At 42.4% G+C, this 23522-nt stretch overlaps 1 protein-coding gene and 1 pseudogene across 1 annotated transcript in view; one reads left to right on the top strand and one right to left on the bottom strand.

Moving 5' to 3' along the window:
- GALNT9 (polypeptide N-acetylgalactosaminyltransferase 9) overlaps window positions 1-23522 on the top strand; it is a 581478-nt gene that overhangs the window by 395203 nt on the left and 162753 nt on the right. Inside the window, exons 3-4 of the mRNA XM_056821944.1 lie at window positions 12174-12340; window positions 15914-16088. Coding sequence (XP_056677922.1) covers window positions 12174-12340; window positions 15914-16088 — 342 coding nt within the window. The remainder of the gene's footprint in view (window positions 1-12173; window positions 12341-15913; window positions 16089-23522) is intronic.
- LOC130458233 (60S ribosomal protein L36-like) lies at window positions 22933-23453 on the bottom strand (annotated as a pseudogene).

Here is a 23522-nt window from a genome sequence, read left to right as displayed (position 1 = left end):
TTGGTACCATCTTCCCCTCCAGGTTTATTTCCTCAAAGCCACCAAAGACTCTAGAACCTAGGAATCTCTTATAGTCCTACATCCTTCAGCCCATTATTTCAGTTTTCTTATAGATATGTAGGATTTATCTTACCTGGGGACTTCTATCCCTTGACTTCCACACCAGTCTCATGCCAGAAATTACCAGGAAAGACTCTTTTTATTTGATTCATCCATCTTTTTATTCATCCTTCTCTTCATCCATCAATCTACCTACTTATTTGCTTATCTATCTATCTATCTATCTATCTATCTATCTATCTATCTATCCATCCATCTATCTACCTATCTATCTATCTATCTATCTATCTATCTATCTATCTATCTGTCTGTCTGTCTTCCCACTACAGTTGTTATTTTAGTTCAGGCTCTCATAACCTCAAGTATCTTCCCACTCCAGTTCAGCCTCTGCTCAGCTGCCAAAGTGATCTTCCTTAACTCTCAAGATAGAATATTTGAATTGTATCTTAAAGACAATTAGTTGTTATGATAGGTTTTTGAGCAGACAAAGGGTCATGTCACTACTATACAAGAGAGAGAGACAAAGACAGAGAGACAGAGACAGAGACAGAGAGATACAGAGAGACAGACAGAGACAGAGACAGAGAGAGAGAGAGAGAGAGAGAGAGAGAGAGAGAGAGAGAGAGAGATTATTCACTTCTCTAAAAGGGTTAATCATATGTGTTACATAGCATGGCAAGGTTGACTTGGGGATAAGGAGCAGACATCCCACATCAGTCAAGGCTTTCTTGTAAAGCTGCCATTCTAGGCTGGCCTTCCAAGATTAAAACTTCCAGTCCACTCAATCATTGGCAATCCCAATCTCTAAGTTCCTCATATCCCCACCCAACCCAAACAGTCCCAAAGGCAAAGAAAATAGCCTGGTTTTTTCCCTCTGGTATCTGAGAAAGATTGTTTCCAGCTTGTGAGTGTGAATTATTTTTTACTGCAATCTTGGGCAGAATTATTCTTCTTTTCCACCATCTCAAATTGGGAAAACAATGAGACAAGCCTAAGCAGGACCCTGTCCCTGTCTATAATCCACAATTCTCTTTGGCTTCTCTGAGCTGCTCCAAAATATGGGCTGAGAATGGACTTAGAAATATCACCATCATACTGGTGACAGTTAGGTCTAAAAATGTGCCAAGTCCAGGGAGCAGCCTCTGGGAAGACCATCCTGGGCTCTTTCTTGCCACCATGCCTAAGGGTCCACGGTGGGACTCCTTTCCCCTTTCCTGTTCTAATTTGAAGATATCAACCATTTCAACAGAGTTCTCTCATTTTGAAATGTCAGTGTCTGGACCAGTTTGTGGAGTAAATGCATCTTGTTAGAGTGGTGTGAAGGAGGTAATGTGGGACCAGAGTATTAATCTGGAATCAAGGATCCAGTTTCAAATCCTACCTCTGACACTGAAAATCCCTGGGTGACTAATCACTTAACTTCCCTGGACCTCAGTTTCTTCATATGTAAGATAAAGAAATTAGGCTAGATGGCCTCTGAGATGACTGTAGAGCTACAGTCCTATGAACACTACATCTGAAGTCAATTGACTTGGGTTCAAATCCCAAGTTCATAGTTAATACTTGTGTGACCTTGGGCAAGTCACTTAAGCCTGCATGGCTTCAGTTTCCTCTGTAAGAGGAGGAGATTGGACTAAGTCAATAAGGTTACCTCCTTGCTTAGATCTATGATGCTCAATGCACATGCTTCCTCCCCCATACTCCTTCAAGTGTCTCCAGCTGAGCCAGTTGCCCTTCTCTTAAACTTACAATATAAAAGCACCTATTGTTTGCCTTAGCTGGTCCTTCTGTAAATCCTCTTTACAATCTTAGGGATGGACTGAAGACTTCCTGGCTTCTGACACAAAGAAATATATGGAGACCAATTCACGTGTGTGAAATATTTTTAACACATTCTTACTCACCGTTTCTCTTCCCAGCTTTCATATTCTTTATGGACCACTTCTTCAAACCGAACTGTAGAGCAAAAGGTCTTTATATTCATGAGAAGCTTAGATTGCAGGTCTCCCCTTCACCAGTACATTACGGCGAGTGTTGGAGAGTTGGCTGTTTGATAGTCTCTGTTCAGAATGTTTCTTGACACACTGGGTTGTTAACATGTCATTATTAGGCTGATAAAATGGAATTACCTTATATTATTTATTTTTGGAATCAGAATGAGTTCCTCTCTTGTGAAAATAAATAAATAAATAGCCTTGAATCCTTTAGAAGATTTCAATATTTGTCCAGGGGGAAAAATCCATTCTTTTCCCTGGCAGGGCAAGACTGATTTCTTCTCCTCTGCAGTCTCCGGCACAAAAGATTGACCCAAATGGAAGTGAGCAGAAGAGAGGAAATATAAATGAACCAGGTTATTGGAGTATTTATTATGCAACTGCTTTGTGAGCTTCCTGATCTCAACATTTCAATGAATTACCAAATTTGGGGGTCAAAAGGGACCTCACCAACCACCTAGTCCAGGGCAGACATAAGAGGAATCCCCTCTCAAGCATCCCTGGTTAGTGATCAAATAGCCTTTGCTTGAAGACCCCCAGCTAAGGGAGAACCCACCACCTTCCAAGGTATCCTAGGCTACTTTGGGATAGCTCTACTGTTAGATAGAATTTCCTGGTACCAAGTCTAAATCTTTCTCTGAACAACTTCCATCCATTTTTACTGGATTTTCCCTTGGGGCCAAGCAGAATAACGCTAATCCTTCTTCTGCATGACAGCCTTTCAAATACTCAAAAGCTCTACCAACCCTGTCTTCTCTCATCCATAATTAATATCACCAGTTCTCTCTCTCTCTCTCTCTCTCTCTCTCTCTCTCTCTCTCTCTCTCTCTCTCTCTCTCTCTCTCTCTCTCTCTCTCTTTCTCTCTCTGTCTCTCTGTCTGTCTGTCTCCCTCCCTTCCTCCCTCTTTCCCACCTCTCCTTTGCTTTTGCATTCTTCTCTCTTTTCCTCTCCTTCTCTTCTCCATCCTTCTCCCTGTCCCTCTCCTCTCCCTCACTCTTTTGGCTCTCTCTATCTCTCCAAGGCTAGAAGCATAGTAGCTACATCAACAGTCTGTGAAATACTATGATAGAAAGCTGACCTCTTCTTGCTTGTGCCTATTGAGTCAAAACTGATGGAGAATTAGCATTTGGTTTGAGTGATTGAGTTGGGCCTGAGACAAGTGATAATAGTCATGGAATGTCAAGTGAATGCAGATTATGGGAAGTGAATGGAGGTGTTTTAGGGTGACAACCTCTGGGTAATGATGGAACTTTGGACCTTCAGGTGTAGATTCCTGGAGAATCCAGGTCATCCCCAAAGGAACCATGATTAAAAAGCAGCAAAAGTGAGAATTAAGGCAACATGTGGAGGCAGGATCATTCAGATTGTTTTCACCCAGCAAACTGTAGTGCATGCTAGAACATAAGTACTGCTCTCTATGGAACAATTCGAGGATCTGAGAAAAGGTGACGTCAGAGCCCTGGCAGATGTGATATATTGGATGGCAGCATTCTGAGTCCTCAGTATTCACAATATGGGAAAAGAAGACACTTGAAGTAGAGAAGGGAAAAAGCGAACAGAATATTAGATTGTGTTTGCAAGAGTGGGTCCATGATAACGTCTCTGAATCTTACTGTTACATGACAGAGGAAGATGTAGTCATGAGATAATGTTTGTAAAATGCAAAAGGACATGATGATTTTATCAATGGTAGGATGGAGTGGTGAGGGAGGCTCATTAATTGGTCCAAGGCTAATCATATTGTTGGCTTGTAGTGATTCTATTTATCATACCAACAAACGCAACCTAATGTCCATCTTGGTGCTCAGCACAAACTATTTTTCTCATGTTAATTAATAAATAAATGTAATATTATAAATAAATAATAAAATTTAGAATAATAAATACAATGTTTAAATCATAATCTAATATATTACAATACATAAAAACTCCATTACACAATCACAGTCATAGAATTTAAGATCTAATTCAACCCATCCAAGGAAGGAATCTCCAATGCAATATACTTAACAAGTGGTCATCCAGTCTCTGCTAGGTCTCCAAGGGAAGGGAGAAGCTATATGGCTCCCTGGATTGAGAGTCAAACCTAGAAATAGGAGGTCCTGGGTTCAAATCTGGTTTTGGACACTTCCTACATGTGTGACCCTGAGAAAGTCACTTATTGTCTAGCCCTTACTGTTCTTCTATCTTGGTACCAATACACAATATTGATTCTAAGATGGAAAGCAAATGTTTAAAAAAAAGATCTGGGCATGGAAACCCCATATCTTAAAGCACTCTACTCCACTTTTGAGCAGCTTTCATCATCAGGAAGTTTTTTTTTTCTTCCTGATATTGAGCTTAAATCGACTTCTTCACAACATCCCTCAGTTGCTCCTGGTTCTCCCCTTGGGGGCTTCTGGTACCAGAGAAAACAAGTTTTATCCCTTCTCCACATGGCAGTCCTTCCAATGTTTGAAGGCAACTATTATTTCTTCCCTTGAGACTCCTCTTCTTCGGGCTAAACATCTTGAGTTCCTTCAATCTGTCTCAAGGATCTTTACTGTCCTACTTGTCCTTCTTGGGACACTTCTAGTTTATCGTTGTCCATATGAAGTTTGGTGCCCAGAACTGTGTTGAATGAGGATGCTGTTTTTCAAATCAGCCCAGATTTGTGCAGTCTGTACAAGTGAAACTCCTCTACATTTTCTTTCTCCCAGATCCTACGATCTATCTCCTACCCACTTCTGCTACAGATTCTCTCTGGACAGATGCTAGGACTGTTCCAGTTGAGAATTCCAATGCTTCAGTGCAGCTTGCAAAAAGCGTATAAGAGCCTAATTTCCTAACTCGAAGTCACAATCTGACTTTTCTTCTCCACGGGGTTGTTTTCCCCAGGGCTTTTCCACCCCAGCTTTTAAGTTCTGGCCAAGGTGTTAGAGGCACTAAATTCTAACCAGCATCACTTGCTTCCAAGGTCATCAATAAGAAATTGTCACCCTTTTAATTCTTTTTTTTTAAACACTTACCTTCTACCTTGGAGTCAATACTGTGTATTGGCTCCAAGGCAGAAGAGTGGTCAGGGCTAGGCAATGGGGGTCAAGTGACTTGCCCAGGGTCACACAGCTGGGAAGAATATGAGGCCAGATTTGAACCCAGGACCTCCCATCTCTAGGCCTGGCTCTCAATCCACTGAGCTACCCAGCTGCCCCCGCCCCCTTTTAATTCTTATTTGGAACATTCTGGTTTAGTACAGTAGTGCACCAGAACTCCCTGTTGACCTGTGAAGGCAATGAAATTTCCCAATGGACGTTACCTAGGGGACAATTAGATCTAATAGTTTCTACTTCTTTGGAAATGCAGTCTCTTTAAAGGATCAGTGAGCAACCCTATAAAGGATTATATTTGTGCTTCTTGGCCTCAGAGAGAGGAATTAGACAAACGGGAAGAAAGGTTTTGAGAGGGCCACTTCAGCTTGATGTTAAAAACCTTAACAATAAGAGCTGTCTAAGAGGGAACAACTAGGTGGAGCAATGGATAGAACGCAAGTCCTGGAGTCAGGAAGACTCATCTTTCTGAGTTCAAATCTGGCCTCAATCACTACTAGCTGTGTGACCCTGGGAAAATAACTAAACCTTGCTTGCCTCAGTTTATTAATCCATAAAATGACATGGAGCGAAAAATGGCAAACCACTCCAGAATCTTTGCCAAGAAAATCCCAAATGGGTTCACAAAGAGTCAGACAACTGAAAACAACTAAACAACAACAACAAAAAGTGATATGGGCTTCCTTGGGAAGTAGTAGGGCTTCCCTCCCCGGCATCCCCTCACAAACAAACACATGGAATTCCTTCAAGTAAAAGATGGGCAATAAATAACTTGCTGGTCATGTTGTAAATTCATGGCCAGGTATATTTTGGACCATATGGACCCTTCCAGTTTTGATTTTGTACAATCTCTCCAAAGACATTTCTTCTGGCTTCTCTGTCTTCTTTCAAGTACCAGCTAAAATCCCACTCTGGGTTTTTTTTTTTCTTAATTTTGTACACTTTCTATTTTATTGATGCATTTTCTTTTTAGATTACAAACATTTAAAAATTAAAATTCTTGATTAATGGAAGGTCTCTTATAGAACAGTAAAACAGTTAGTAAAACTAATAATACAGTGACCTTAACTGCAGTTTATAGCTGTAGTACCACCATCTCTCTCTCTTTTTAAATATTAGCAGAAATCTATTTTCTCTTCCTCCCACTCCCCAACCCATTAGGAGAAGAAAAAAGAAGAAAATTTTATTGTAATAAATAAATGCAGTCAAGAAAAACAAATTCCCTCAGTCTCTCTCCCTCTCCCCCTTTCTATACACACACACACACACACACACACACACACACACATATTATATAACTTTGCATTCTAAATCTGTTGTGTGACTATGAACGAATAGCATTATTTCATTGGTCCTTTGGAATCATGAATGATCACTGTGTTCATCACAGCACTTATAGCTTTTGAAGTTGTTTGGTATTCCAATGTTTTATCAATAAAATTTTTTTCCTTCTTGGTTCTAATTATTTCATTCTCCATCAGCATATAAAATTCTTCAAAACTATTCATATTTTATGATTTTGACACCATAGTATAAATTGTTCCTCTGGTTCTACTGATTTCACTCTGCCTCAGTTCATGTAAGTTTTTCTATGACTCTTTAAATGTATCTATTTCCTCCTTTCTTACAATATAATGATAATCGTTAATAATAATAGCATTTCTACAGCACTTACTATGTTCCAGATACTGTACTAAGAACCTTATAATTATCTGATTTGATCTTCACAGAAATCCTGGGATACAGATGCTATAAAATCACCCACATTTTTACAGAAAAGGAAACTAAGGTTAAGTGACTTGTCTAAGGCCATATGTGAACCCAGGTCCCTCTGACTCGAGATCTGGTGCGCAATCCATTGTACAACCTGGCTTCCCCTTGTTTGATTTTTATAATTTTATTACATTGACTTTTGATTGGGGGGGGGTGTAGTCATTCTTTCCATTTGTATTGTTCTTGTTACTGTGTATATTATTTTCTTGGCTCTGCTTTCAGTCTGTATCAGTTCATGTAGATTTTTCCATGCCTCTTGGAATTCCTCACATCTATCATTTCTGCCAGCACAGATATATTTCATTACATTTAGGTATCACATCTTGTTTAGCCATCCTCATTTGATGAGTAACCCCTTTGTTTCCAAGTTCATTTTTTTCCCTTATTTTTACTGTGTATTTTTTCTAGGCCAGAAGAGGGGGTTAAGGGAATTGCCCAAGGTTACACAGCTAAGAAGTGTCTGAGTTCAGATTTGAACCCAGGACCTCCCATCTCTGGGACCAGCTCTCTATCCACTGAGCCACCTAACTATCACAAAAAGTTCTTCTATAAATATTTTGGTGTATATGGGGACTTTGTTCTTCTCAATAGACAGTGAATTTCTTGAAAGTAGAGACTGTCTTCTTATCTTTCTTTGTATCTCCAACATAACCCAATGCCTGGCACATAGTAGGTGATTAATAAAGGCTTACCTTATTGACTGATTGACATTCTAGCTATGAGCATCAGAGAGAAGACATCAGGGAAGGGAACTCCCTGCTGCTTAGAGGGATGCTGATGCTGCTGTAGATTATAAAGTGTTATCCTATCTCTGATAAGGAATGACTCACACTTAATAATAGTTCTCTGCCATAAGTAAATAGCATCCTAGAAGTGTGCCAATGTAGCCCAGATCTTAGGCCTGTTTTTACAAAGCTCTGAAAGGCTTCTTTTCCAGTGGATGATTAGACCAGAACACTTGTGAACTCTTCTATGAGCTGACACTGAGCTTGGACTGAGTACTTGCCCTGAGTAAGGTCCCACAGGAACTAAGAAATGGGGAGATAAGATGAGACAAGTTAACAAAGAGGAGGAGGAGGAGGAGGAGGAGGAGGAGGAGGAGGAGAAAAGAAGAAGAAGAAGAAGAAGAAGAAGAAGAAGAAGAAGAAGAAGAAGAAGAAGAAGAAGAAGAAGAAGAAGAAGAAGAAGAAGAAGAAGAAGAAGAAGAAGAAGAAGAAGAAGAAGAAGAAGAAGAAGAAGAAGAAGAAGAAGAAGAAGAAGAAGAAGAAGAAGAAGAAGAAGAAGAAGAAGAAGAGGAAGAGGAAGAGGAAGATGGAGAGGAAGAGGAAGATGGAGAGGAAGAAGGAGAAGAAGAGTAGGAGGCGGAGAGGAAGAGGAGAAGGAGAAGGAGAAGGAGGAGAAGGAGGAGAAGGAGAAGGAGAAGGAGGAGAAGGAGGAGGAGGAGGAGGAGAAGGAGGAGAAGGAGGAGGAGGAGGAGGAGGAGAAGGAGGAGAAGGAGAAGGAGGAGAAGGAGAAGGAGAAGGAGAAGGAGAAGGAGAAGGAGAAGGAGAAGGAGAAGGAGAAGGAGAAGAAGGAGAAGGAGAAGGAGAAGGAGAAGGAGAAGGAGAAGGAGGAGGAGGAGGAGGAGGAGGAGGAGGAGGAGGAGGAGGAGGAGGATGTTGTGGGGCAATGAGGTAGCACAGTTTATAGAACATCAGGTCTGGAGTCAGGAGGATCTGGATTCAAATCTAGCTGGGTGACCCTGGGCAAGTCACTTAACCCCAATTGCCTAGCCCTTACTGCTCTTCTGCCTTATAGTAAGGGTTTAAAAAGAAGAAAAGGAAAGGATACTGCTGAAATTTGACAAAGAACAGAGAATGAGTGGTCCTTGATCTCTTGTATCAAAAAGTAGATTTCATCAAAAGAAAATCTAAAGTATAGGATCATAGATTTCCAGCAGGAATGGACCTTAAAGAGGTCATGAAGTCCAATCCTCTCATTTTAAAGATGAAGAAATTGTTCCCAAGAGATGCTTTCCTGAACCCTTTGATTATCAGTATTTCTTCTCTCTTGAAGTTACTTTAGTATATATTTTATATTTATATAGAGGATCATAGAACCAAAGTTGGAAGAAACCCCATTTTACAAATTAGGAAACTGAGACTGGGGGGGTTGGTTAAATGACAACCACAGTCATACAAATAATAAATGTCAAAAGCAGAATTTGAATCCAGGAAGGATTCTTTCCCCTGTACCATATACCTTGGATTCTCTCACATGTATATCCCATCTGCACCCCTCCACATGCACCCCCCAAAATATAAGGGCTTGAGGTCAGGGGCCTTTTGATTTTTATCTCTGTCCCCTTAGCTTCATATAGTACCTAACACATAGCTGGCATTTCATAAGAGTTTGGTTGGCCTTGAAGGGAACTGAATATGTCAAAGGTAAGGGATTCAAACCCAGTTCTTCTGATTCCAGACCCATTACTTCCACAGAATTACCACCCATTCACCAACTCAGGACAAGCCTGAGCTTTGAGCCAAGACAGAGACCTGAATGGTCCAGGGAGCTCCGAGGCTGCCTAAATGCAGGCAGGCAGGTCAGGTAGAACAGAAGATAAGTCCTCACTGGCTAGGAAGGCAGGAAAGAGAAATGCAAGTGGATTAAAATGGAGGAAAAACTTGCAAATAGCAGAGGAAGGGCCCAGCTGATGGGGAGGTCTTACTCTGCAGGTGCCAGGCTATTTTTAGGGGACACCTGCTTGTGTCCTGCTGGGAGGGTGAGTGGAGGACACTTTTCTTCTTCTTTTTTTAATTTTTATTTATTTATTTTTTAAACCCTCACCTTCTGCCTTGGAGTCAATACTGTCTGTGTATTGGCTCCAAGGCAGAAGAGTGGTAAAGGCTAGGCAATGGGGGTCACACAGCTGGAAGTGTCTGCGATCACATTTGAACCCAGGACCTCCCATCTCCAGGTCTGGCTCTCAATCCACTGAGCTACCCAGCTGCCCCCCCCTTTTTAGAGCCTGGGCCAGACTCTGTCTTCTTCCTCCTCCTCCTCCTCCTTCAGCAACTTTGACCAGAGCAGAGACCTCCCTTTTCTGTGCTATTTAGAAACTTGTCCCTGTTGTTGAAGAGGAGACCCCTGAGCATGGTGCTGAAAAGAAGTGGGAGCAAAACCATTACACAGAAATGCTGGATAACCAGGTCATCAGCTCTAATGAGAAAGGGCAAGAGAGACAGAGGTTGGCATGGGCTGGGGCTGGCCAGGCAGCTCCACAGTTGCCATGGAAACCTGGGGTGTGTACTGGGGGAATGAGGTCACACTTCTAATTAAGCAGGTTTGAGTTCATTTTAATGCAAGGAGTGAGCACTGAGAAATCCCCACTGCTTTTTCATGGAGGCCCTGATGAGAGCTGATATTTAAAATGTTTTCCTCCTAACCCTGTTGTTGCTTTTATAGCTTATCTTGCCTACCAGGTTTCTCTATTTCAGGGCAATCAAATAAGGACTTTTTAAAAAACCCTTACCTCCTGTCTTTAGTATTCATCTAAGGCAGAAGAGCAACAAAGGCTAGATCAATGGTGTTAAGTGACTTGCCCAGGGTCACACAGCTAGGAAGTGTCTGAGATCAGATTTGAACCCAGGACCTCCCAACTCCAGGCCTGGTGCTCTATCCACCATGCTTCCTAACTGCCCCTAAAATAAATACTTTTTGATCACCTACTCTATTCTATCCCTTCTGCTTGGGAAGCTACAAAAAAAAAAGGAAGGAAGAAAAGAAACAATCTCTATTCTCAGGGAGCTTATAGTCTACTAGGAAGCTGAAACCTACCAGATAAGGATGGGCACCATGATTTGAGAAGGGAAAGACCACTGACAACTGGGAGTGTTGGGGCGAGGAAATTTTTAGTGGAAGAAGTTACACCTGAGTTAAGCTTTAAGGGAATTCACAGTGAGGAATAATTTATTTCCATTCCAATTCAATGCCTTCTTTGAAATTTTATGACTGCTGAAGGATTTGCCCAGGGGCACACAACCAGCATATGTCAGGGGCAGGACTTGAACTCAAGTCTTTCATACTCTAAGGCCAGCTTTATCTACCATACAACACTGCCTTTCTAAACAACAGGAAGGAAAGAAGTATTTATTAAGTGCCAATCACACATTAGGTGCTCTGTTAAGTGCTTTCCAAATACTATTTCATTTGATCATCAAAATAGCACTGGAAAGTAGGTGCTATTAGAACCCCCATTTTACAGTTCAAGAAACTGAGGCAGGCAGAGGTTAAGTGACTTGTCCAGGGCCACTCCATTAAATATCTAAGGCTAGATTTGAACTCAGGAAGATGAGTCTTCCTGATTTCAAGTCTGATGCTCTATCCACCTCACCATCTATCTAGCTGTCCACCTAGCATATAATAGGTGCTTAATAAATATTTATTGATTTATTTATTAACATAGTCTGTGAATTATTCATACTCGGGGCCATGTAGGTGTCCCTGAGTTCTTGGAGGTTATACAAGGACAACATACCTTCCGAGAGGATTTGCCAAGTTAGAATGACTTTCACAGAAGGACTAGCAGAGCCAAATTTATTTAGTTGGCCTCAGAAACACTAAATTTTTGTCCCAAACAATTTTCCAAGATGATCTCACTTATAGAGGGGTTTTGATCTTTTTCTGCTGAAAGAGTGTCCAAAATAACAAAACACAGATTATTGAAGTAGCAGCTTGTGTCTCCAACTAGATTACAAATTTCCTGAGGGTAGAGCTGGAATGCTACCCCAATTCTTCCTGCCTCCTTCCCTGTAGTACCTCTACAGTACTTAGCCAAGAGTAGTGGTAACTGGGGATGCTATTTAGATGACTAGGAGAGGGGATGTGAAGAAACTATATACCCTCAGGGAGAGCTAGCTGCTCCCACTGGAACAATAAAAAGAAAGCTGAATTTGGAGCCTTAGGACCTGGATTCAAATTCTGACTCTGATGTTTGCTACTTTTGTGACTTAGAGCAACTTACTACTCTTCCCCAGGTTTTCGTTTCCCTTTTTGGGAAATGGAGTTGTACTAGATTTCATCCCAGGTCCTTCAGAGCTCTGTGCTTCTGATTCTGTGGACATGCAGACCTTGTGACTGTGCCATCACAACCTTTCTGACTCACTGTCTCCCTCTGTAAAACAATGGGCTTTGGGTAGATGATCTCCAGTCCTAAAATGATGATCTTTGTACCTGGGCTTCACTTTTGATGCTCTCCCCTCCCCATCTTGTGTTCTCCAGGTGCAAACACATGGCATATTCCGAGGATCTGCCCCAGATCTCTGTGGTCTTCATTTTTGTCAATGAAGCTCTGTCGGTGATCCTGCGCTCAGTGCACAGTGTGGTCAACCACACCCCATCTCACCTGCTCAAAGAGATAATCCTGGTGGATGACAACAGCGATAACGGTGAGGACCACGAGGGGTGTGCGCCTGGGGATGGTGGGGTGGGGAAGAGATGCTCAGGGCTGGGCTGGGCAGGTCTCATTATAAACCCCAGGACCTCAGCAATGGGTGGGCACTAGGACACTCTCCTAGTCATTGTCCTTCTCAGGCACTTGGGTTTTCCTTTAGCTGGTAAGAGGAGGCTAGCTAAGCATTCCCAAATGTTAGATTAAGTATCTTCCAAATGAGGAAAAGAGCCCTGGTCTGGGAATGACAAGTCCTGGGTTCTTGTGCCAGGCTTGTTATTAAACAGCTATGTGACTGGACAAAGATTGTAGGACTTTCTCTGAGTCTCAGCTTCCTTCTCTATTAAATGAAAAGAATGGGCAGGGAACAGCTAAGTGGCTCAGTGGATTGAGAGCAGGTCCTGGGTTCAATTCTGACTGTATGACCCTGGGTAAGTCACTTAATACCCATTACCCAGCCCTTACTTCTCTTTTCCTTGGAACCAATACACAGTATTGATTCTAAGATGCAAAAGATGAGTTTAAAATGTTGGACAAGATGATTTCTAAATGGCATTGGATTTGGAATGACAAGGTATGGATCTGGTGGAAAGTTTGTCTAATTTAATTAAATTAAAGTTTCAGTTCTGATGCTTGCTAAGCTGTTTGATCTTGGGCAAGTCACTGTGCTATTAGGAGCCTTAGTTTCCTCACCTATAAAATAGGGATAGTTAGTTAGACTTGATGACCTAGATGATTGTTTCTTTTTCATTTATTTTTTTAAACCCTTACCTTCCATCTTGGAATCAATACTATGTATTGGTTCCAAGGCAGAAAAGCGGTAAGGGCTAGGCAATGGGGGTTAAGTGACTTGCCCAGAGTCACACAGCTGGGAAGTGTCTGAGGTCACATTTGAACCCAGGACTTCCCATCTCTAGACCTGGCTCTCAATCCACTGAGCCATCCAGCTGCCCCCAATTACTTCCTTTAAAAAAATACAAAAAACCCTTACTTTCTGTCTAAGTAACAACTCTAAAGATAAGGGATAGGAAAACAGGCTTAAGATACTTGTTCAGGGTCATATAACTAGGAAGTGCCTTGAGGCCAGATTTAAACCCAGCTCCAGGACAGCTTTCACTCCACTGAGCTACCTAGTGATCTCCTATTAAAATACAAACAAACATAACTTGTACCTTCTGTGTTAGAATCAATACTAAGTATCAGTTCCAAGGCAGAAAAGCAGTAAGGGCCAGGCAATGGGGTTAAGTGACTTGTCCAGGGTCACCCAGCTAGGAAGTATCTGAGGTCAGCTTCTCCAGGTGTGGCTCTCCAACCATTGAGCCACCTAGCTGCCCCATAGAAGGTGACTTCTTCCTCTAAATCCTGCATTCCTTTCAATGCTGAAATGATTATTTAATCTAAACACCCAGTCTCAAATGGGCAGAAGTGGCATCCTTTCTAAACTCTAGCTCTACGAACCATGATTCTACATGAATGAACAAGCCTTTGTAGAGGCTCCAGACAGTGTGAGCCCTTGCTTCCCTGTGCTGGGGAGGGAGGAGTCAGGAGTCTTATAGTTTCTGCCCTTAGAGATCTTAGATCCCATTTGGAAAGATAGATTAGACATGTATGAAATGATGTAAGTGTGAGTACAAGCCGCATGTCCATTTATTTTAAGGCTGTATGACCTTGGACAGACCATTTAATGAGTTAACTCCCCTGAGCCTGTGTTTCCTCATCTGTAAAAAAGAGGAGCAGGGCAATTCCAGGGCCCCCCCCCCTCACTGGACTGTTAGGGGGAAAGCACTCTAGAAATGGGGGCTGTTGTTACCTGTGTGCACAGAGGACATGGGAATTCTTCTTGGCAGAGGACTACCTCTGCAGTCTAGCTATGTTGCCACAAATCACTCCTGATCTCCCATACCCTGAGGGTCTCCTCCAGGTGCATTCATTATTAGCTGGAAATGGGACTTACCTAAACCTTAGGGAGATGACTGAAGCATGGGGAGGTTAAATGACTTATTCATGGTCACACAGCTAGTTACTGTCAAAGGTGGGATTTGAACCAAAGTCTTTTGGGCAAGTCCAAGAGGTAGTTAGAAGGCATGGTGGAGAGAGTGTCAGTCTTGGAGTTGGGAGGACCTGTGTTCAAATTTGACCTCAGTCCATTCCTAGTTGTGTGACCCTAGGCAAGTCACTTAGCTTCATTTGCTTAGTCCTTGCCATTCTGTCTTAGAGTTGTTACCACAATAGAAGGTAAGGGTTAAAAAAATAAATGCATAAAAATAACAACCAGTCCAGAAAGTTATTCACTATGTTAAGCTATTATCATTTTGCAAACAGAAGAAGAGAATGTTCATGGGATGGGAATGCTTCTAGTAGGCATAAGAACTGAACCTGAGATTTTACTGTTACAGGGTACTCGTAGGTGAGGCAAGTCCCCCTGCCAAAGCAGACTGGCACATTCTCTGCAAATAACTGGATATTCATTATGATATGTTACTTCTTTTTTTTTTAACCCTTACCTTCTACCTTGGAATCAATACTGTGTATTGGTCCCAAGGCAGAAGAGTGGTAAGGGCTAGGCAATGGGGGTCAAGTGACTTGCCCAGGGTCACACAGCTGGGAAGTATCTGAGGCCAGATTTGAACCCAGGACCTCCCATCTCTGGGTCTGACTCTCAATCCACTGAGACACCCAGCTGCGCCCATGCCATACCACTTCTTAACCATTAGCAGTCTGCAAACTGAAGACATGAGGAATGCAGAGTAACAGAGGGTCCTTGTAGGCATAAGGGCTGGACCTGGGATTTCAATGTTTGAAGAAAACTCCTTTGACAATGCAGGTTGATGCCTTCGCTGAAAATTGGTCTGAAGAGAGTTGCCTAGAGAGAGGTTAAGTGAGCTGCCCAGCTAACAAGTAGCAGAGACTGAACTTGAACTCAGATCTTGCTACCTTTTCAGGCCAGTTCTCTATCCACTATGCAACATTATTTCACTTGATAAAATTAAGAGCAGATTAATTCAAGACTTCTAGGGGAAAGTGGCAAGTCAACCATGCTCTATGAGACCCTATGCTGTGTACTTAGCAAGGACTCAATCAATGCTTGTTACATTGTATTGCATTTATTTTATTTGTTTTAAACCCTCACCTTCTGTCTTAGAATCAATACTGTGTATTGTTTCCAAAGGCAGAAGAGTAGTAAAGGCTAGGCAATGGGGGTCAAGTGACTTGCCCAGGGTCACACAGCTAGGAAGTGGCTGAGGTGAGATTTGAACCTAGAACTTCCTGTCTCTGGGTCTTGCTCTCAATCCACTGGACCACCCAGCTTCCCCCCCCCATTGTATTGCAGTTAATGAAAACAAAAATCATACTGCCTGGTATTATATTGTATCATGTTTTATTGAAGGAGATTGTATTATTTCATTGCTTCATTCTTGTATTGCCTGGTGTTCTATTGTATCCTGTTGCATTGCAGATTTTGCATTGTTTTTCATTGCTTCATTCTTCCTTTGGCATGCCTGATCAGAAAGGATTTACTCCCTCCCACTTCCTTCAGGTTGAACCCTGATGTTCTGTTCTTTTTCTTCAGTGGAGCTGAAATTTAATCTGGATCAGTATGTAAATAAGAGATACCCAGGGCTGGTGAAAATAGTCCGCAACACCAAGAGAGAAGGGCTCATCCGAGCCCGGATCCAGGGCTGGAAAGCAGCAACCTCTCCGATCGTGGGGTTTTTTGATGCCCACGTGGAGTTCAACACTGGCTGGTAAGCTTCCATGGTGGGAACCAAGGATAACACCCTGCTTCTGGGGGATCACAGGGCCTTGCATGTGCCATCACATTTGTAGGCCATTTCTGTAGTCCCATAGACTCACAAATAAAATTATCTGGGCAGCAGGGGAACAGAAGAGCTCAGGGGACAGAATTCTCTCTAGACTCACTTAGGCAGTGCAGCTGCTGGAATCTGCCTGGGGATTTCTGACTGCTGTGCTTTGGGTGCAAACAATTTGAGGACTTGCCAATGACTGCAAGAATTGCTGAGAATCATGTCCTCTGTTTCTCACTCAGGCTAGTGGAGACACACGAAAAAACAGGGGGAGGAAATTATTCTGAGCCCCCTGCAGAGTGGAGGACTCCTTGGACTGCATCCACATATATCAAGGTCCCCTTCAGAATCATTCATTCTTCCTCTTAAAGGAACCTTATTTAGGGGGCGGAAAACCTTGGCTCTCATTTGTTTTGTTTAACATTTGTTAGGTTGTTTGTTTGTTTTGTTTTTGCCACTGACATGCTTGGAGAGAACTTGGATTCTCTTATCAAGTTTTTGCTTTTTTCAGTGAAAAGCCAGAATAGAGACAAAGTCATTGTTCAGGGATGCAGAATTGAAAGGGCAGAAAGCTTGGCTTTTAGATGAGGGTTTACCAGCTAATAATATTTCTTCCATTTTAATAAGTGAAGGAGGAGAAGAAAATGGGGAGGAGAGGAAGAAAGGGGAAGCAGAAAAGGAGGAGAAAGAGAAAGAAAAGCAGAGAAAGAAAATATGTAAGAGGATGTGTAGGAAGAGATGAGAAAAGTGGAGAGAAAAGAAGAATAAAGAGGAGTATGGGATGAGAGAGAAAAGGAGGTGAAGGAGGAGAATTCAGAGAAGAGGAAAAGAATAATGTGGAGAGAAGAAAAGAGGAGAGAAATGAAGAGTGGAGGAAAAGCAAAGGGAGAAGAGGAGAAAAGGAGGAAGAAGAAGAAAGAGGGAAAAAAAGGAAAAAGAGGGCTGTGGTTTCATTATTTAGTCAACTTCTGGCATCTAAAAGCATTTGAAAAGAATATATGCATTACCCTGATCAAGGAGTTTTGGTCCAAAGTGAATGACTACTACATTGGCACAGTAAGTGCTGAGCACCCTGGTCCTCTGTGTTCCAGGAGCTGATGAGGACACCTATGTTGCTTTGCTCAGGAGTATTTGCCAATAAATAACTCCTCCTGACCTAGGCTCTGTGAGCTGAGCTTTCATTCATTATTTTTAGTTACAAAAGCATCTGTTCTTTCACCCAGGAGGCCAAACACAAAATAAAAGGTCAGATTCTCACAACAGAGCTGAGATTTGGTCCAGAAGTTTCTGAAAAGACCCTGTTTGAGTATAGGCCTTCCATTTCTGTTCTTTAGACACAACCAAACCAGAATCTGATACTCTACAAGTCCAGTCTTTTCCCTGGTCTTTGGGTTTATGTCTCCACATTCAGCAACCTTTGCAGTCCTGACCTTCCTTCCTTTCTTTCTTTCTTTCTTTCTTTCTTTCTTTCTTTCTTTCTTTCTTTCTTTCTTTCTTTCTTTCTTTCTTTCTTTCTTTCTTTCTTTCTTTCTTTCTTTCTTTCTTTCTTTCTTTCTTTCTTTCTTTCTTTCTTTCTTTCTTTCTTTCTTTCTTTCTTTCTTTCTTTCTTTCTTTCTTTCTTTCTTTCTTTCTTTCTTTCTCTCTTCTTTTCTTCCTTTTCTCTTCCTTTTCTTTCTTTTTCCTTTTCCTCATTTCTCTCTTTCTTTCTTTATCACCTTATCTCTATTTTTCTTTCTCTCTTCTTTTCTTCCTTTCTTTCTCTCTCCCTTTACTTGCTTTTTTCTTTTCCTCATTTTTCTCTTTCTTTCTTTTTCTTTCTTTCCCCTTACCTACAGTCTTAGAATGAATACATTATATTGGTTCCAAGGCAGAAAAATGGTAAGAACTATGCAGTGGGGTTTAAGTGACTTGTCCAGGGTCACACAGCAAGGAAGATTCTGAAATCAAATCTGAACCCAGGACTTCTGGCTATCAATCCACTGAGCTCTCTAGCTGCCCTCTACTCTGATGTTTTCAATGGTCAAAGCCTCAGTTCCCTTTACCTAAAACCCCTACCTCCTCTCTCTCTCTCTCTCTCTCTCTCTCTCTCTCTCTCTCTCTCGCTCTCTCTCTCTCTCTCTCTCTCTCTCTCTATCTCTCTCTCTCTCTCTCTCTCTCTCTCTCTCACACACACACACACACACACACACACACACACACACACACACACACACACATTTCCCTTGCCCTGCTCTTCAGTCCTGGGATGCTCATCCCCATCCAAGCCTCAGAATCCAATGATGGCAGGTGGCACCAGGGCCCAGAGAGTGCAGTTAATCTGCCATGACAAAACACAATTTTTAAAAATGTGTAATTTTAATTTTCGCGACTGAGAAGCTGTTTTTATCCAACGGCAAACAGAGCCCTTATCCTGGAGCTGCAGCACCGAGACTCCAGATTCATTAGTCGCCTGGCATTTACATGAAGCTTTTTGGTCTCTGAAGCACTTTACAAACATTAATTAATTAATCCTCCCTCACATTGCTGCAAGGCAGGTAAATAACATTCAGTTACTTTATAGGAAGCCGACTGCAAAGGAGAGATGAGATTGACCAAGACACATTCAGGGGCTAGAACAGAATCTCACAAAGGCTAGGCAACCTTTTTTTTTTTTTTTAAGCAAAACTCAAACAACTGAGTCACCAGCCTGAATTTAGGGTTACAAGCAGGGGTCGTTTTTCTGAGGATCGGGGATTTTTCTGAATGAAGGCCAAATGTTGGATGGGGGTAGGGGGTGGGGACAACATGGAGTAATGGAAATAGCACTGGCCAGGTGCTCGAAAACCTAGGTTTGAATCCCACCACAGCTTACTTTCTAGCTGTCTGACCTAGACAAGTGACTTCATTTCTCTGAACTTCAGTTTCCTCCTCTATGAAATGGGCATGATTATAACATGAAGGCTATCATGTTGAATAGATCTATATTGGAAGTCAGGAGATCATTTGTGAAAGGACTGAAATGCTAAACTAAAGGGTTTATGTTTTATCTTCAATGCCACGAGAAGTCACTGAAGTTACTTATATAGGAGAATAACATGAATTATGGCAGCTAGGTTTCACAGTATTTAGAGCACGGGGTCTGGAATCAGGAAGACCTGAGTTCAAATCCAGTCTCAGACAATAGTGATGTGACCCTGGGTGAGTCACTTAGCCCTCTCTCAGCTCATCTGTAAAATGAACTGGAGAAGGAAATGGCAAACCACTTCAGAATCGTCGCGAAGGAAAACTCCAGATGGGATCACAAAGAGTAAGACATAGCTGAAAGGACTGAACAACAACAACCTTTTATAATATATACAACAAATGGTCATCCAGTCTCTATATGAACCAGACTATTTCTCATGGCTGCCCCTTCTCCTTTTGTATGGTTTTAATTGCTGCAAGTGGTTCCTTAAATTGAATCTCTTAGCTGTATGACCCTGGTCAAGTCACTTTTGCCACAGTTTCTTCATCTATAAAATGATCTGGAGATGAAAATGGCAAACCCCTCCAGTATCTTTGCTAAGAAAACCCCAAACTGGGTCACAAAAAGTCCTACATGACTGAAACAATTGAACAACAACATTGAATCCAATATGATAATGGATATGGAGGTGCTTTGAACATTGAAGAAAAAACCAGCCAATCCATCTAAATCATGTATTTCTAGGTTTCCAGATGTGCTAGCATCCCTGAGGCAGAGCAAGGCTGAGGCCGGGTAACGTGTCAGACAGACAAAATGTCACACAAGCATAATATCTACATATCTGACAAAATTTTCTAGCTGTTAGCATCTGTTCGGCACCATGTAAACATGTCCTCATCCTGGTACCCTGCACTGTCCTTGGGGATCTTACCCCAGACTAAGATGTCTCTGCTGTATCATTCACACACCATGAATTGTCTTCCTGGGTTACCAATGTGGAGATGAAAGCCTTGCTTGGCAGATTCTGGTGATACAGCAGAACAATGATTGAATTTGGTGTCATGAGCCCAGGGATCCAACCATCTCTTTCTACTAAGCACACACATAACCTGGGGCAAGTTATTCACCTTCCTGGGACTCAGTTTCCTCTTTTGTAAATGAGTTTGGACTAGATGATTTCTAAGGTCCCTTCTTGCTCGAATTGCCTAGGATGCTATGATGTTTTCCCTCCTATAGATGTTCAGATCTCTGAAAATTGAGATTTGAAGTGTGAAGGCTGGGCTTCTAGAAGCATTCACAAGCTGTTATGCCCTTGGGGACTCATGGTTGGGGGCAAGGTCTTTTAATATCCCAGATCTCTTTCCATTCTGGAAAGGAGGGAGGGAAGCCTGCATGCCTTTCCACACAGTCTGCAAAGAGGGGTGCCATCTGGAATCATCAATGTTCCTGGTCATTTCTTGACACAGGGAAAGCAAATGGTCTCTGCAGGGATCCATCTGCCCAGTCATTCACTCTTCTCTGGAGGTCCAGAGAAGGGAGGGAGGCCAGGCCATATCAGATGGGGGAGCAAGATGGAGCTTCCGACTTGGTGATAAGATGTGAAGGAAGGCAGTGTCAGGCAATATTGGGACAATACTTAGCACCCTGTCAGAGCTACCATCTGTCTACCCTTCTGGTCCCTTTGTGAAGGGGACCCTCCTTCCACTGGAGGAAACAATGGTGGCATCTGCGTGATTGCTTCCCTCCCTCACTTTTGGCCATACACATTGCATGTCCACTTTATTGCTTTTAAAATAACTAAGTATAGATTCAACAGAATACTAAACCTAGAGCCAAGAAGTCCTGGGTTCAAATCCTACTCTTAACTATGTGATCCTCTGTTTCCTCTTCTGTAAAATGAGGATTAAAAAACCTGGACTCCCTATTTTATGATGTTGTAGAGAGGGTCAACGATGATAATTGCTATTTCCAACCAGGTTGGGGAAAGGTTAAGAATATGTCCCTTAATTCCCTCTCCCTTCTATGCCCATAACTAGGACATGAGGTATGTAGCCTGTCTGTGGCACCATAATCCTCTCAGTCATCCAAACTCCCATCCTATGAGTCATCCTGGACTTCTCACTAGCTCTCACCCCTCATACCAATGTGTTGCCAACATCTGTCCATTTCACATCTGTAATGTCTCTCAAATCCATCTCCTTCTCTTTCCTAACACTGCCACTACTCTAGTGCAGACTCTCATCTCCTTACTCCTGGGCTGTCCCTATAGCCTCAGGTGGGTCATCTTCCTATTTGAATTTCTCCCTATTCAAACCCATCCTCCATCCAGCCACCAAATTGATCTCCCCAAAGCACAGATCTGATGTTGTCAACTCCCTGCCAAATTCAGTTGACTCCCAGTTTGATCCAACTTCTGGGATCAAACAGAAAATCCTCTGTTGTTCCTTTAAAGCTCTTCATAACTGGCCCTTTCTTATATCTAGAATTTTCTTACATCTTACTATCCCCCACTTATTAAGTGATACAGCCTCCTTGCTATTCCGCACACTGGACACTGGATAAACAGTTTATCCTCCAGCTCCAAGTATTTTCACTAGCCAATTCTACACCCCAAATACTCTTCTTCTTCACCTCTGTTTCCTGGCTTCTTTCAAGACTAAACTTCTTCTGCAAGAGGTCTTTTTGAGTCTTCTATCCAACCTACCTTCCTCAATTACTATGAAATTCTTACTAATGGGGGCAGCTGGGTAGCTCAGTGGATTGAGAGCCAAGCCTAGAGACGGGAGGTCCTAGGTTCAAATCTGGCCTCAGACACTTCCCAGCTATGTGACCCTGGGCAAGTCACTTGACCCCAATTGCTTAGACCTTACCACCCTTCTGCCTTGGAACCAATACCCAGTATTGATTCCAAGATGAAAGGTAAGGGTTTATTTAAAAAGAAGAAGAAGAAGTAGGAGCAGTGGGTAAAAACCGCAGTCAGGTAGATTACAGTTTGAGGTCAGGAAAATCTTCCAAACAATAAATTCAATTCCAAAATGGAATGAATTGCCTCTGGGGGGTAGCAGGTTTCCCTTCACTGAGGGTCTTCATGTAGAGAGTAGATGACTCTTGTCCAGAATGTCATCCAAGCAGGACGAGATGTCTTCTACAGTCCTTTACCATTTCAAGATTGCAGGAGTTTGGAATGAGATCTCAGAGAATGCAACTTGGACCAAGGAAAATTAGCAGGTAGACAGCAGGGTCTGTGAAGGGAGTCACAGGATTAGAGGATTACTTCTGGTCCACTTGGGCAGATGATCACCTCCTTCCCAGTACTGAGTGCAGAACAGGAGGCTTAAATTATAGCATGAAGGAGTTTGGTTAGCTAGGGGAAAGGACTTTGCTGGCATTTAAACAAAATAAATTTAATCCTCCCAAATGACAAAGCTTCAGATGCATAATAATATAGCTAGTATTTACATAGCTTTCTTTGCAAAGAGCTTTATGAATATCCTATCTTTGATCCTTACAACAACTCTGGGAGGCAGATGTTGTTATTATCTCTATTTTGTTTTGGTTCCCCCTTCTTTTTTTGAAGAGGACCAATGATATCAAGGAGTGATGTCTTGACTTGGATTCGAATTGGGTTTAAGTGAGGCAGAATTACACAACGTACTCAACCTCACTTTCTCTTCTAGAGTCATCCAAACCCGGTGGTAAGCCAAGAGTCAGGATGACTGATCATAGTTTGGAAACAAGTGGATGGCCTTGGCATCTTTAATGTCTGACCAATCATAGCACCTTCTTCAGCCACCTTCATGGCTGTTGGGACAAATTGTTTTCATCTGCCCATTCTTTTTTTTCCTTCTATTTGTCAAATCTTTATTGGGTAGGTGGGGAAGGGAAGCAGGGTCCAGCTTAGTCCTTCTTGGCAGCAGCCTTCCTCATGACAGCTGGATTTTGCTGAGCTCCTCTCTCTTCCTCTTAGCCAGGATGTGAATTCCTTTGGTTTTTTTTGGATGAACATAAGCACCCTTAACAATTCCATGGCCCACTTCTCATAAGAAGCAAATCTGCATGCCTCATGGATCATCTCTCAGGTGTGCTCGGTCAAGCGCCCACAGTGGTGGCAGTGGTGTGGCTTCAGGACATTCTTGGTACCTTTGTGGCACTTACTAAGACCCACAGTCATGGGAGGGATAAGGGATGGTTATGGCTGGAGTGCTGCATCTGGACAAAGACTAAGTGGGCTGAGGTCCTGTTGGCAGCCCACACACACCCACATGCCTTGGGAGACCAGAAACCCCAAGAGCTCCCACCCTCCCTTCAAGCCACCTCTGGAAAAGGAAGATGCTGTCTGGGCCTCAGAGGATGACTTCATCTGCTTGGGAGACATTCCCTTATTTCATTGATGAGGTCAAGGCTTGTCAGTTACCCAATTGGTCATCTCC

The sequence above is a fragment of the Monodelphis domestica genome, chromosome 3 (assembly GCF_027887165.1).
Source record: "Monodelphis domestica isolate mMonDom1 chromosome 3, mMonDom1.pri, whole genome shotgun sequence".
Lineage (NCBI taxonomy): Eukaryota > Metazoa > Chordata > Mammalia > Didelphimorphia > Didelphidae > Monodelphis > Monodelphis domestica.
The sequence above is the reverse complement of the archived record's forward strand: the minus strand, read 5'-3'. Positions and strand labels throughout refer to the sequence as shown.